This window comes from Sprattus sprattus (assembly GCF_963457725.1).
Source record: "Sprattus sprattus genome assembly, chromosome: 13".
NCBI classification, from domain to species: domain Eukaryota; kingdom Metazoa; phylum Chordata; class Actinopteri; order Clupeiformes; family Clupeidae; genus Sprattus; species Sprattus sprattus.
Genome location: NC_137911.1, coordinates 23,102,894 through 23,117,825, shown reverse-complemented (window position 1 = coordinate 23,117,825; position 14,932 = coordinate 23,102,894). Strand labels below are relative to the sequence as shown.

The following is a 14,932-nucleotide window of genomic DNA, read 5'->3' as shown; positions in this document are numbered from 1 at the left end:
TCTCTCGCATTCACTCCCACTCTCTCTGGCTCTGCCTGTCTCACTCTCTTTGTCTCTTGGCTTGTGTGTGTATACATGTGTGAGAAAGAGGGAAGGAAAGAAAGAGGAAAAGAAAGAAAAGGTAAAATGTATGTGTTGTGGAAATTAAGACATTATGACTACACAACGTATGTGCTGGATGTTGACAACCTAGTGAATATGTTGAATGTTGATTACAGAATCTACTGTTTGTATTGAATGATGATGTATTGCATGTTCTCAGAGCAGTGGAGACCTGGCTCAGGTACCGGAGGAGGCAGCCGCCCGCAGCAGCAGAGTGGAGCTCACCAGGAAACACAGTGACAACGGTGCAGTAGACCATTCAGTAGAGCATCATCTCAGCAACACTTAGATGCTTTTATTGTGTATATTTTTGTAATTCATGTTAGAAAATATGAAGAAAACATGAGGAATTTGAAAAAACACATAAATAACACTGTTTGGTATGATATAATATCATGATAGACTTATAGTCAAAGCTTTTCTACCTCACTGAGTTCATATGATACTTTGTGCGCACACAAGCTAATCTTGTTTAAGGTCTATTCTGTTGAGAACCTTTTGACTGTCAAATTCATTTTCTCTCTGAAATGTGATATTATTATTATTGTTAGGAGATAAATAAAACCACTCACAGGTCTGCAGTACAAAGACATGATGCAATCTTTACTGTCTTTTGCAGTATTCACAGCCCTGGAAAATGGAACAGAGCCTTTCCGCATGGCTGTCCGGAAGAACAATAGTTCACCGGTAAGGTTCTTTAGAACATTCCCATGACTGGAATCATCAGAAAGCCTCTTGGGGGGGAAAAGATCTAATGTGTTCAACAGGCTTTTTTCAAATGAAAGAGGAACAGATGATGGGGACCTCTTGGGAGGGGTGGAGAGTCAGTGACTCTAAGGACAGAACAAGTTCAAGTCATATGAGTACAGAGCCAACCTACAACTAAACAAGTTTAAGTGAGATCATGGAAAAATGAAAAGAAAGGGCATCCAGAGTTAATGAAGTGCTAAGGAAGGCTTTAGTTCAGAGTTCTGGGTTGAAATCCATCCATTTAGTCTCCAGTTTTCAGGTTCTCCTTCTGTCACAGAGACATAGAAGAGGAGATGGGAAAGGGGGGATGTAAGAGCCACGGTAAAAAAAGATGAGTAGAAAAGTAAACATTTATCATAGTGATTTTTGGGTAGTTATGTTCAATTCCTGGCATGGTCTTTTTTTTCTTGAACATCATTTTGCGGAACACTCCACTCATGTTTCCATGAGGACTCCATGCCGATGTTTCACCATTATGTGTCATTACATGCTTAAAGCACGCTGGATTAAATATGAAAAGCAGATGTGATCATTTCCTACGATGTTTAGCAAAACCCCTCTGACAACGCATGATAGAATATACCCTCATCAAGCTCGTTGAGCAAGCCAATGACAAAACTGGAATCAAAGGTTAAAATAATAACAAGAAGAAAATGAAGGCTGAAGAGAAGTGCAGGGATAGCTTCCCTTGTGGCTTGGACTTGGAGCAGAAAAGTGGACACGCTTGGAGACATAAATATCAGCTCTGTGCTTTCAGCGCAAGCTTTACGAGGTCACAAACAACAGCTCCCCGGTGGCAACCTGCCTCTGAAATGCTGTCCTTGTGCCTAGGCTTCACTCTCAAGACCACACACACACACACACACACACACGCACACACACACGCGCACACACACACACGCACACACGCACGCACACACACACACACACGCACGCACAACACACACACACACACACACACACACACACACACACACACACACACACACACACACACACACACACGCACACACGCACACACGCACACACGCACACACGCACACACGCACACACATACACACACACACATAGCCATGGCCAAGCCTTGGTCAAGTCCAGCAAGCAGCTCCTGAACATACAAATGATAAAATCCATCAGGCTACATAGTACAAATGGGTTTGTGTTTTCATGAAATGTTTATTTAATCTTCTGCAGTGCTGTAATCTTCCATTGCCATTGTAAGAGTCATCTAATTGTCTTTCATTTGGGATGTCGTTGCACAATTTTTTGGCAGGCAGGGATAACTGTCTCCTAATGTTTCCTGACAGACTGTTGAAATCTTAGTTGCTGAATAGAGAGCCTTGGAGAGTCATAGAAACATGTTTTCCCCCTGAGTATGTGATGTCATGATTGCTTTTCAAATGAAAGACAGTCAGTTTGAGCATTCTACAAAGTTTTGCACACAAACTGTGTAAATGTACTCAAACGCAAGTTCATAACTGGGAAAGATATCTGCATCTTGAATCAGGATCTTCATTCAGTGTTGTCTGTGTGATGTTAAGTTCCTGGGTCAGTATTTTTTGGATGGTTGGGTGGGTAGATGTACTGTACTCTACTCTGAGAACTGATCTTGTGCCAGGTTGTTCCGTGTGTCCATCGGCAGTCCTTACTTGGCGAGACTCCACAGATCCTGAATTTCCCAGCGTTTGAGAGCTTGATCATCCTCAAAAATAGGCCCACATGCCTCTGGCTATGCTTGTGGTACAAACAAATATGTATTCCCTCTTAAGATTAATCTTTTTTTGTTCTCTGACTCCAGTCTCCTCTGCATTTGTTCCTATATGGATAGGTCACAGACAACTAAACACTTCACAACAACTCAGGACAGAGCAATCGTTTGAATTATTTAACGATGGATTTGAAATATCTCGTTGGGTTAGGTTTAAGGTTAAGGGTAGCCTAAACCCTAGAATTTGTATTGTTGTTACAATCATTTTCATGTTGTTTACACTGAGATAAAGTTATTGTTGTCATTTTTGTCAATACTGACTGAATTCTAAACTGATTTTCTTATTCTGAATACTAAACTGAAAACGTCCCTTATAACAGTTCTACTGTTGAAAATTCCAGTTTATAATTCTAGCCGTACAACAACAAAAAAAAACCTATCTTTAAAAATCTCTTTCGCAAACTCTCCAGATTGCTCTCTCTCAGCCTGTCATCTGGCAGTGACAAGCATTTCCCCCTCGTTTCCCCTTATCTGGTGGCGCATAGCATCGTCTGTGAGGAGCCCCATTTGTCTAAGCTGACGGCCGGCCCCATAAAACAAGCCCGGCGGACATTAGCAGGACAGGGTAATGAGCAGAGGAATAAAACATGCTCCCAGGAAGAGATCTCCTGCCGCGCCTTCCTGCACCTGGAATCAGACGAACAAACAACTAAAAAAGACAAAACCCCATCCATTCAGATCCACTGCTTCCTTATCACACCGATTTCCATGAACGTCTGGTTCCGGGGAGCTCGTCTTGTCTTATTGATTCATTTGTTGGGCCTTTCTCTTATGACTGGGCTTTTCTGTTGCAGGGGGTGTCGTGTGTGTGTGCTTAAGGCTTTACAGACAAATGCGCTTGAGTTCCTTGGATGAAGAATAGCAAGCGCTGTTCAGCCATTGTGAACTGGAGTCTTGACACATTGATCCTTCAGCTGGAACGCTGGATGGAGCCATTGTGATTGGTTGACCTGCATAATCCTATGCAAGTTGTTATCTTTTTTAGGGAAAGATTTTGGAGGAGGGACTCTCCTTCGTGAATATTTTGTGGCCGCTGGTCATGGCCTGGTTTTTCTCTGCCCTAGTAACCCCAAAGAGCTTAAAAGAGGACACAAGGACGCAGCATAAACACACACATAAAGGAAACCACCGCTCTCGTCAGAGATTTAGCACAATCTTGTTTATCGCGTAATTTAGAAGTTTGTTTGTTTGTTAGTTCCATGCTTTGTGGCTAGAATCCGCAAATATAACAGGAGCTGCCTTAGCTGCCTTAGCAGCACCCCCCCCCCCACACACACACACACACACAAAAAAGCTGCAGAGAGAAACAAAGCATATCTCCTCCTACACACACATATCAACTTAATCTCATAACGATAAAAAAAACTTGTGAACTCCAGTGAACCATTTGGGTGATTTCTCAGAAGGGAGCAAATCGCCCAACTTGAAATAAGAGACACATATATGAATATATTAAAATTCTCGCAAAAAAAGAAGAGCAGCAAGTCTAATGTCTTTGGGTGTCTCATGCCTCACACCCATCAAAAGCACAGACTCTATGCCTCTACTATGTTGCAAGTCTTTTAGCATTAGAGATTCTGCTCATTCATTCAAACTCAGTTTCTGGAAATGCAATAGATCCTACAAATACCATAGAATAAATCCCAATCTTACTAACGCTGTTGTCTTTTTGTGGCTCAGTTGACTAACCCAGTCTGCGCATTGCAGGTGAGGACACACCAGCGTCAGGACCTCCTGCAGCTCAACACCTATGTAGCCTTGTTCAGATTCATTCCACAGGATGGGGACGACTTGGACATGAGGTTAGCATCATCTTTGCATCTCATTCACCTCCTGTGTTCCTTGCCAGCTACGCAGTGAACATATCTGACGAAAGACAGACACATTAATCGCTAAAATGTCTTGGTCCAGATTTGTTTTCTGCACATGTCATAGGTGCAGAGAGAAGTGTTATATATCCTGTGTTTAAACTGCATGCTGCCACTAGGGGGCTTAGGCTTTCTAAATGGATGAATTTGAAACACATTCATAGGAGTTTCTGACAGATGAAACAGACTGATTTGTCAGTAAACAGCCTTGGCAGTTGCCACTTCTCCAAGTGTAATGACCTGGGCCACTGGTCCACGGAGCACAGATGGTACACAGTAAACTTACTCCCATGCGAATAGCACACTTCCCTCGCCTTAATTACCTGTAGATTACTGTGAATATTGCTCTGCTCAGCTCAACAGATGAAAACGCCTCCAGGAAGCTCTCTGCTCTTTTTCATTTAGCATTTCTTAACATTAGCTGGCACTGTTGTTTTGTGAGCAGTTTGCAGTTCAGCACTCTGTGTGTTGGTATTGCCTCATCATTGGTATGTCACACACATACACACACACACACACACAAGCATCACAGTGGGCGAAAACAGAGATGCCCTCAACAGCCCCTCAGGCATTGTACAGCATACAGTGTGTGTTCTATCAGCTGTGGACGTGCAGGAATAGGACTATTCCTGAGCCCCCAGAACATTTATCATTCGCCAGACATTTCAGTCATCTCCTGTGGCACTCCCAAAATACAATCCAATCTTCGGGGCTTCATTTAAAATTCATTGACTCCTCTACGTGAAGCTCAGTTCAAGGAGAGCATCTGCACTCAACTTGCCCCTTTTCAAGTGTTGTCATAAACACACACTCCCTATGACGGCGAACATGATGGTTCCTTTTGTATTCCTTTTCATCCTGCGAACTTACTCTACTTAAAAGGAAAACTAGGAAAAAAAAGGTATAGCAGGGGAATCATTCCATTTGCAATTATTAATATTCCCTCATTGAGTCTTTTTTTTGTGTTTCGCTGTGAAGCATTGACAGCTTGCGCCCACGCGTGCTGTTCGTTTCACAGAGACTTGCGTGTGAGCCATGTGCTGTTATCAATTTTTGAGAAGTTGAAAGAAGGTTTGCTTTCTTGAAAATAGAGCACCACTATTACACTGTTAGAAGACAACACACACACTTTCTACCTCTCTGTGCCTATGACCTGTCTCCTTTAGAGGTTCTACTTCAAAGCTACAGAAAAAAGATTCTTTAATGTTGTGAAGATGGGTGCCCAAGGGCGTCCTTCAATCAATAAAACACTCTGAGCATGATAACAGTTCTTCTTAAACCTTAAGCTTTTTATGGAGCTTTTTTGTCTTGTGAAAACGTGTGAGTATATACAAAAATAAGAAAGGGAGCTCAAAGCAGATGACTATTGAATCTACCCAGGTCAGAGGAGTGTGAACCCACATTAATCACTACTAATTTTTTATTTCCGTTTCATTCCGTTTCATTCCGCAGACCTGGGGACAGGATTGTGCTGGCAGATGACTCCAACGATGATTGGTGGAAGGTAACGAGCTGCTCCGTTTCAGCAGACCCCCTTAATATTTAAGAGCTCTGTTGAGTTGTGTCTTAAAACTGTCAGCGCCCATTTAAAGTTTCATTTTTGAAGAACCCCAAGCGTTTACTGGGTTGTTTGTCAAAATGAAATGAATCGTGTCCTTTTTTTATTTTATTGTAGTGCTTTGAAGCTTTACTGCCATCCATCACCAAGTCAAAGGCGCTGATTGTTATACCAGATTATAGGATTAAACTTTAATGTATTACTGTAGGGAGTGATTGAAGACAGAATCGGATTCTTCCCAGCATCCTTTGCTCAGCAAGTGAGGGCGGGAGATCATGTGTTCAGGTGTTGCCGCACGTTCATCGGCTGCAAAGAACAAGGCCAGATCACTCTGAAGGAGGGACAGGTGTGTGAAACCACATGCGCACACACAGACACACACACACACACACACACACACAGTTGACAATTTACATGACTCCTCATTTAGTACTAAGATCTGGAGGTTAAATGCATATTTTTGGAACTGGGCTTGTTCCCAATGATCATATGATTAAAAAAGACAGATTTCCTTCCATGTTCTGCTTTGGTTCTATGTGACTTTAACCTTGATGTTTTGTTCCTCTGGAATCTTCTAGATTTGTGTGAGCGATGAAGATGAGCACAGCGGCTTCATCCGAGTGACCAGTGGGAAAAAGAGAGGCTTTGTTCCCTGCGACGTCCTGGAGAACATCTGAAGGACAGGGAGAGGGAGAGAGAGAGAAGGAGAGAGGGAGAGCCACTATGTGTATATGAGAGAGTGATAAACCGTGATAGAGGTAGAGAGAGAAAAGAGTGAAAGAGTGAAAGAGCAGCACGAGAGCTTGATGCCTCCACTGAACAATTCTTGGAACAGGTCTTGAATGGTAAATCCACAGAGTTTCTGCTAGCCCATTGTAGGAAATCAGGTGAGGTTACAGGAGCAGAGAGGGAGTGGTGAAGCAACTGGAGTTTAAATGGACAGTGTGTCTCTTGTGCTGCTACATGTTAGCACTAGCATTGTTTTTGTTAGTTGCTTTGTTTATTTTTTGATTTGAGGAAAAAATACCATTATGTGTTCTTTTTATTTTGTGTGTGTGTGTGTTCTTTAACAAAGTCCACAGAGGGAAGGTGACTATTGATCCCCATTGTGTGTCAGGGATGGACTCCTTCTGGAGCTCCATCTCCATTGTGTGAAGCAGATGGAAAGGGCCAGTGGATGCTTGTTTACAGAACTGCTTTCGCCACTCCATGAAAATAGCTCTTGCTCCACAACACAGAACCCTCGGGTAGATGTATGCACGTTAGAGAGCGCACCATTAAAGGCGACTTGGCCAGTCCACAGAAAGCGCACGCTGTGCCTTTTTATTTCACAAAGAATGTATTAAACCTGTGGCCGATCGCGCAATCAACACCTCACCGTCCTCTAACCAAAATGTGTGACCCCCGCAACTTAACGGTGTCATTCAGTCACATGCGCAATTGAACGGAAACATGGAACCTCCGACCAACATTAAAAGGAATCAAGAGTGTAGCGAACAGGACATAGATAATCTAAAGGTTTCTAAAAGGCAGAAAATGTTCATTCCAAAACAGACGTGCGCTGTCCACAGCAGTTTTCATACACACAACAGTAATAAGTAATCAGTCACTACTTCTTCTCCCATAATCTTTCCCCATGACCCGTCCACAAATGCATATGTATAATTAAGAAGAGCGCAACTTGGCATTCTGCGTTCCTGTAGCAGTCGAAATGTGGCTTTGGTCATGTTTACAGTCTGTTTGTACAGTCCCCAGAACATACTATGTACATACTATGCCATTTTTAAGGGACATGTTATTACACCTCAAAACATGTTATTAAATCTGGAGACCTTAACCTCCTGTGAAGGTTAAAGGCAGGGTGCTCCAAAGTACAGAGTCTTTTTGTCTTGTTTCTTTTAGCCACAGTTCCTCTGCAGCAGATTCTGAGTTCTCCTCCTGGGAACCTGCTGCAGGGTATGTTTCAGGCCTCTCCCTGCCCTTGATTAGTTGAATACACACGAGCCAGCTTATCAAGGGCATCATAATTATCTTACAAGTTCAATCAGTTCGGCTGAAGCAGGAGAGAGCTCTAAAACGTGGAGTGCAGTGGTAGTTTCTCAGCCACGTGAGTGAGAGTCGTTGCAGTGAAAGAGGTGTTCACCACCACGTTTCATCCCAGCATGCTGTCTCCAACGGCTCTGTTGTCGACATTGAACGTTCCACGTGACGGAGTAGAAAGCCAAACCTCTAAACAGACTGCATACATATCATGGGAACGAATGTTCTGAGGGGATGTTTTCAAAGGACTAACTTGGGGGATTTCTGACAGTTGATGTCACATACAGTCAAGCACGGAAGATAAATGAGAAATGTTTAAAAACACTGATGGGAGATAGGGCAACACCATAAAAATGGGCCGTGTTTTGGCACTCCGATATCCAGCTGTCTCTAATCACTTCTGATGTTTTGTCCTAAGCTGTCAGAGGGATGTGAGTTATTACTCTGTGACAAAAGGCACCGAACAAACCTTCAGGTTTTGCCTCAAGTAAATGATTTTAATTAGAAATTCAACACACAACTCGGTACATGCCACAAGTCTGTCTCTCTTCTGATGATCCAGCCATGTAGTATGTATTACCCTAATATTTGGACTCATTCGATGCTGCTTGATGCCCATGGAATTACGTTTCAAAAGTAGCCTGATTGCTTTGGTATAAGTCTGTTTGGCACAGGAGAATTATAATGAATAATAAATGATAACACTAAAGTACCCACCTACTGGCAGTATTGAAACTGCTATAGGAGCCGTTTTTGTAAAGTAAATCTTTTTTTTTTAATACAGTATTTATTTGCAATGTGCTCCCTTTTTTTTTATGTCATCCCAGTTCACAGTCGGTAATTGTAGATTACCTGAAATCAGAGATGGCGTGGCCAGGTGGGTTTGTTTCTGATTCAAGCACTCAGACAGAGTTTATGTTTCAGTGAGACTGTAAATAATGTATGCACAATATTAAAGTCTTATTTATTGAACTGTGAGTCGACGCATCTAATTGAATGTATCTCACATAATGTGGTGGGTGAGTCACAACGCAGGCTGTGGATTATTTTTCAGTGAAAGCACTTCAGTAGTGTCACCTTGTAAGATAAGCCCCTTTCCAGCGTTCACTCCTGAAAACCCTCTAAAGAAATGGCTGAATGGCTGAGTATGCTGTGTCATAAACCACCACCTTCGTGGATATAATGTTCTGTACAGTACAATCCTGTCTTCTCACTTTCTTTCAATGTGGTTTCTTTCTTAAGAGAGTCTTACCAATGACCTTGAGTTCCTTGCTGTGTTATGGAGACATCCAAGTGCTCCTTGTTTTCAGCTGGCGGCAACCCCTTTATATTACTGCTAGCTGGCTAGCCAGGTGGGATAGAGGCTGGAGAGGCAGAACAGCTGGTTAGCTCTTCGCTACTAGCACATAGTAGAAAGTCCGCTCCCCATTTGACCCCAGTGTGCTTTGTGGGACCAGCAGACCATGGTGTGACAGAAAAAGAGTCGATATGGGTGTTTTATTTGATTCAGGTCAGGAACTCCTCTTTTGACCAGGACGGCCTGGTTGAACAGGACACTGTTTGGGGCCTCCCCCCAGAAGGATTGTAATGTACAGAAGACCACGAACCAAGAAGTATCGTTGCAGCTCGCTGCAGAGTTACAGGAGGTCTTGGGCCGGGCTAGTCTGGGAAGTCCCGCCCCTCTTCTCCGGCCAATTTGATTTAGCCTCTGAAGGGGGTCTGGCAAACTTAGGATAGCAGTTCACTTCAAGATTTCCAGAATCCTTGGAGCCAATCACAAACTGGCTTTTGGCTACCTGGCGCGCCATTGGCGGATTTAAAATAACCACGTCTACCGTAACAAAAGCGAAACTTAAGAGAAAAGCACAGTAAACTATATACTGCTCTCGCGGCTGTCTTGGATGATTTCAAAGGCAAGTTTTCTTTGAAAATAGAACAGAAACCTGCTCTGGAACAATTCATACAGAAAAAAGATGTGTTTGCTATATTACCAATCGTTGTATCCTTGTATAGTATCATTGGTCTGATTGGTTAAAGGCGTGTCCAATTACGTGAGTGAAGACTAACTGAGCAAATGAAATGCAGTGAAGGGGCGGGGAATTCCCAGACAAGGGCCGGGCTGCACAGTGGCCGGAACTCTCTGATCTGGCCTGATCCAACTCCAATGTCGCAGTCTAAGCTGGAGAGATACTTCTTTGGAGCTCAGCTCAAGCAGTACACCAGACCACTCCCTCTTGTCCCTGACCTGCATGCTGAGATTCAGCCCTCCCCTACACCAACAGGGCACCCGTGCAGGGCTTCACAGCATACAGTACCAATCAAAAGTTTGGACACACCTTCTTTTATTGAGAAGTGTTTTCTTTACTTTTATTATTTTCTACATTGTAGATTAATACTGAAGACATTTGAACTACGAAAGAACACATATGTAATCATGTACTAAACAAAAAAAGTGTTATCCACCATGTAGAAAATAATAAAAGTAACTTTTGACTGGTACTGTATATCGCACTGGAAAAGGCTGTGGAGCAGGGCAATCTCCAACGGTAGAATAGATAGTGGCCTCATATCACGTCCCTATTTCAGCCACTTGGCCTGATAAACCCACACTACCCTCCAAGCCATGTAGAGTGACGGCAAAATCCTTGGTGACAAAGCTTATGATGTGTCAGTCAGGCATGCTGTGCACTGAACACTTTAGCTATGTTGCAGCTCTATCAGGCTGACCCAATTAGGGAACTAAGCATGCACATTACAAAGGAAACAGTTACAGAGCTAAGGAAACCTACCGACCTGGCCCTCCATCTCACAAAATGCACAGCGCAAACCCAGGGCTTTGGGGCAAACATATATAACTTATTGCTTATCAGAGCCACAGGTAAGGACACTACTTTGTTTTGGGGAAGATTTATCGTGACTGCTAATTGGAATGTCTATAACTGAGGTCAAACCCAAGGCAGAGCTATGGTTTTTCTGGTGGCCGTGCAATGACATCTGTGGCTCAATCTGGCCCAGCTGCCTGACAAGGTGAAGGTGCCTTTGCTTTATGCCCCAGTGACAGCCACAGGCCTTTCTGGCGTGGCAGTGGAGACCATGAGAGAGAAGTTCGGGGTGGCTCAAAAGGGCTTTGCAGCCCTGAGGAACCGAATGCCTCGACGACCTGGGTCACGGTCAGCCAGGCACAAATCCGTTCGCTTCCCCAACAGTCAGCGCAGAATCGACATCGATCCACATAGGCAGCTGTCAATGGCCCCACGATAAAGAAAGTGGGCTGGCTCACTGTATCCCACAACACAAACCCTGCCCCATGTTCTCTGGGTTTGCACCTTCAAGTGTCCACACAAGCATACATCTCAGCTCCCTTGACCCACAAGTCATTGAGCGATGTGCAAATAAATGTTATACCAAGCATAAGTTGTGTCCTTACCTGTAGTCAACCTGACTGTTGTCAATATGGTACCCCAAAGCCCTCAGCATTACCTCTAGCTCAGGGATGAATTGTCGCTTATCTACAGTTAAAGACATTCCAATTAGCAGTCACAATAAATCTTCCCCAAAACAAAGTAGTGTCCTTACCTGTAGCTCTGATCAGTTATCTGCAATAAGTTAAATATGTTTGCCACTAAGCCCCTCAGCATTAGCACTAGCTCAAGGTTGGATGACTTGTCGCTTATCTGCAGTTCTACACACTCCAATAGACTCAAAGTGAAATTAACATGAGCCCATAGGCCCTGGAACGCTGATAAAGATGTGATTGTCCCTCACAGCCAGGTAGGTCTCACTGCTTATCTGGACTCCTTACACGCATGCACAGTAACACCCCTCAGTTTGCATGGACTCCGCCTTGGTTCAAGGTTGTCCTGGTTACCTCAGTGACAGAAAAGCTAGCAGCAAGAGATGGATTGTTTGTGAGAAAAGGCCTTGTTCACTCCAGTAGAGTTTGGGGATTTTACAGCTGACTTTCATACTTCTGCAGAAGGACTGGGGAATGAAGCCCACTCTAGATCTGAAAGACCTGATGACATGTTTAAAAAAGCTTACACAGAAACAGGAAGCTTGTGGTGTTGTCGATCTGAAAGATTCATACTTCCATTTCCCAATCACTGCAGGGCACAGGACGTTGCTGATATTCACATTTCAAGAACAAAGCATACACATTTATCCGTCTCTACCCCTTCAAACTGTACAAAGTGTGTGGAGTCAGCAGTATTTCCTCTAGACCAAGTCAAAGGCCAAAGGCTGGTCCAATACATAGTTGTGAGCTCTTCCCCAGATAGTCTAGGTCCTCCCCTATGGAGAAAGAGTGCCTGGTTATTAAATAAGCATGGGACACTCTCAAATATTACCTGATGGGTGAAGAGTTGAGACTGACCACCGGGCTCTGCAATGGCTGCACCGTATGAGAGGCAGTAATGCCAGGATTAGACTCTGGCATTTGTCATTGCAGCCATATATTCACCATGAAGTACAAAGCTGGCCAGGTCAATGTTACTGCAAAATTCTTGTCCCGCCTCTGTGAGGGGAGCGAAGCATAAGGAGGGGGGTATTTGATGCTGCGCTTCATAGGCGTGGCTTTACTGCGTCCTGATTGCGGGCGCAACAGACTGTCTTTGCACTTTAACCAGCAATAGTGAGTTTGACATTCATTATTGTGCATTACCACGTAACATTCTGAACTGGTTTAACTTGCGTGTGTGACGTGTGAAGAAGCAGATGGGTGAGCATGTGCCGTTAAACGGCGTCAAACATATAACTCATACTCATTCATTTGCTGTTTTTTTCTATATTTTATTGCACAACTGTTGTGCTGACAAATCTCTGAGATTTGCTTTTGTACGCAGCATGTGTAAGGACAATTAGAGAATACATAGTTTAACTAATCTGGAATTTTTTCAATGATGAATGTGATATAAAATTGTTTGTTGTCATTGTTGTGAAGGCCTCATAAAATTAGTAATAGTATAATTCTATAATATAATTGGTACCATTTTAACTTGTTTAGCTCATTTTTTCTCCCAATATGAGATATCACCTCTGTGTTGTGGGCCTATAATGAGATGTGCCAATCAGGGGTTTTACCTGGGAAAAGGGTTGGAGTGTTAGTTGTTGAAAAACATTTTGGTGAGGCTTTGTCTGTGCTTTTCTACAGTATCCTCAGATGTGTGAGGCCTGTTTTGTAATTTGTGCTATTTTTAGGGACATCTGTCTCAATGTATCATAGCAGCTGTGCATATTCAGCTGTTTTCTAAATATCTTTCTTTTCCTACCCACCCCCCTTTATTTGCCTGATACCTGAAACCCCCTGGTGGTGGGTGAATAAATTGCAAACTGCAGAATCTTTGTCTCCATGCTGCCTTTTGTGCCTATCCTGAAGACCCTCGACACATTACCCTTTGACACCATCTCAATTAAATAATGTCATTAATCCATGTCACAAGGTAGCAATAAACATGCAGGTCTGATTGTATTGCTCTACCAAGCCTGTCTACACCACCAGCAATTGCTTAATCCATCTTGAAGTAGCAAAGTATTGTCTATGGTTAATCCATCTCGAAATAACAAAGTAACGTCTATGGTTCATTCATGTCACCATCTACCAGTCAATAGCCAGCTCTCTGTGCAGACTGATATAAAACTGTGGCCTACACAAACCTCTGGGTCTGTTGGACAAAAGAAACATTTCCCTCTGTCTGCGTTGAGCCTGGAGGTGCCATGAGAGGCAGGTGCGGTGCCGCATGCGGTGCCCATCCATCACTCTCTGGGAGGGTAACGACAGTCGCCGGGTGCCTAATAGGTCGTGCCTCCAGACCCACAATGAGCCGCACAATGCCAGGCTCCTCCGTCCCTGGTCGAGTCCCGAGGTAATAAGGGTAATGTCTTCTCCTTGAGCTCTCACCATGACTGAGTGTGTGTGCGGGAGTGTGTTAGGGTATCGCATGAACTGTGCGAGAGAATGTGACAGAGACTGTGACAGAGAATGTGTGCATTTGTTTGCTCAATTGGAAGAGAGAGGAAAGACCACAGAGACTCATAGTGTGCCTCATTCACATGATGCATGATAGTCTGTGTGATATTCACACCGATGCATGTGGAAGTATTGAATGGTCTTCACCATTTCTTCCACCAAACAGAGAATGTATCAGGAATCCCATATTGCCCTTTACTGGAATGGAATGCTTATCATTCTTGGAAATAAAAGTGCCTTTACACAAATATTGGTGTTCAAGTTTTAACTTAATTATTCTAATATAAGTCTTAAGTCTCAGTTAGCTTTTGACTGGAGTTATAAATAGCAACAAATGTCTCTGATACCTTCTGTGGCTAGGCCTCTGTTCTCTGTCAGGGAAACATCATGCAATCTAAGAAGAGACATGCCTACAAGCCACACCATTTCTGGATGTAATTATTTCATTATCAGTTAGTAATTATAGGATAACGATTGAAGAATGGTCACAAATGTGGCTTTGGCCTTTCATTTGGGTTTCCCTTCACTATAACTACATACCTCCATAGATTTAAGACCTGACTGAACTTTGGGCTATGGACATAAACCGGATTTAACAAATTCAACGAAAGACTGATAAGGGAGGGTTGAAAACACCAGTGATCTCAACACAAAAGCAGCTTTGTGGTTGTTGTATCCTGCTCAGGTTTAATGGTTGGGTAGTCAAGTTGTTTTTGTTTAGTTGGCAGTTGTGGGATAAGATAGCTGACGTTGTACTGTGAAGGATGGGCAGTTGATATATTGGTTAGTTGCACGTGTAGACGAGAGGATTGACCACTGTGGTAAGTCCCCAACCAATAGCACAAGAAATGTTATGTCTTTTTCTGTGTTTAAATAAAATT

At 43.3% G+C, this 14,932-nt stretch overlaps 1 protein-coding gene across 1 annotated transcript in view; it reads left to right on the top strand.

Moving 5' to 3' along the window:
- Nucleotides 1-6,723, top strand: part of stac (SH3 and cysteine rich domain) — a gene marked incomplete at both ends in the record, with an annotated part of 28,551 nt that extends 21,828 nt beyond the window's left edge. Inside the window, 6 exons of the mRNA XM_080849857.1 lie at nucleotides 263-347; nucleotides 722-789; nucleotides 4,328-4,422; nucleotides 5,941-5,992; nucleotides 6,255-6,392; nucleotides 6,625-6,723. Of these exons, the coding sequence (XP_080705983.1) occupies nucleotides 263-347; nucleotides 722-789; nucleotides 4,328-4,422; nucleotides 5,941-5,992; nucleotides 6,255-6,392; nucleotides 6,625-6,723 (537 nt within the window). The remainder of the gene's footprint in view (nucleotides 1-262; nucleotides 348-721; nucleotides 790-4,327; nucleotides 4,423-5,940; nucleotides 5,993-6,254; nucleotides 6,393-6,624) is intronic.
- Nucleotides 6,724-14,932: the final 8,209 nt, after the last annotated feature.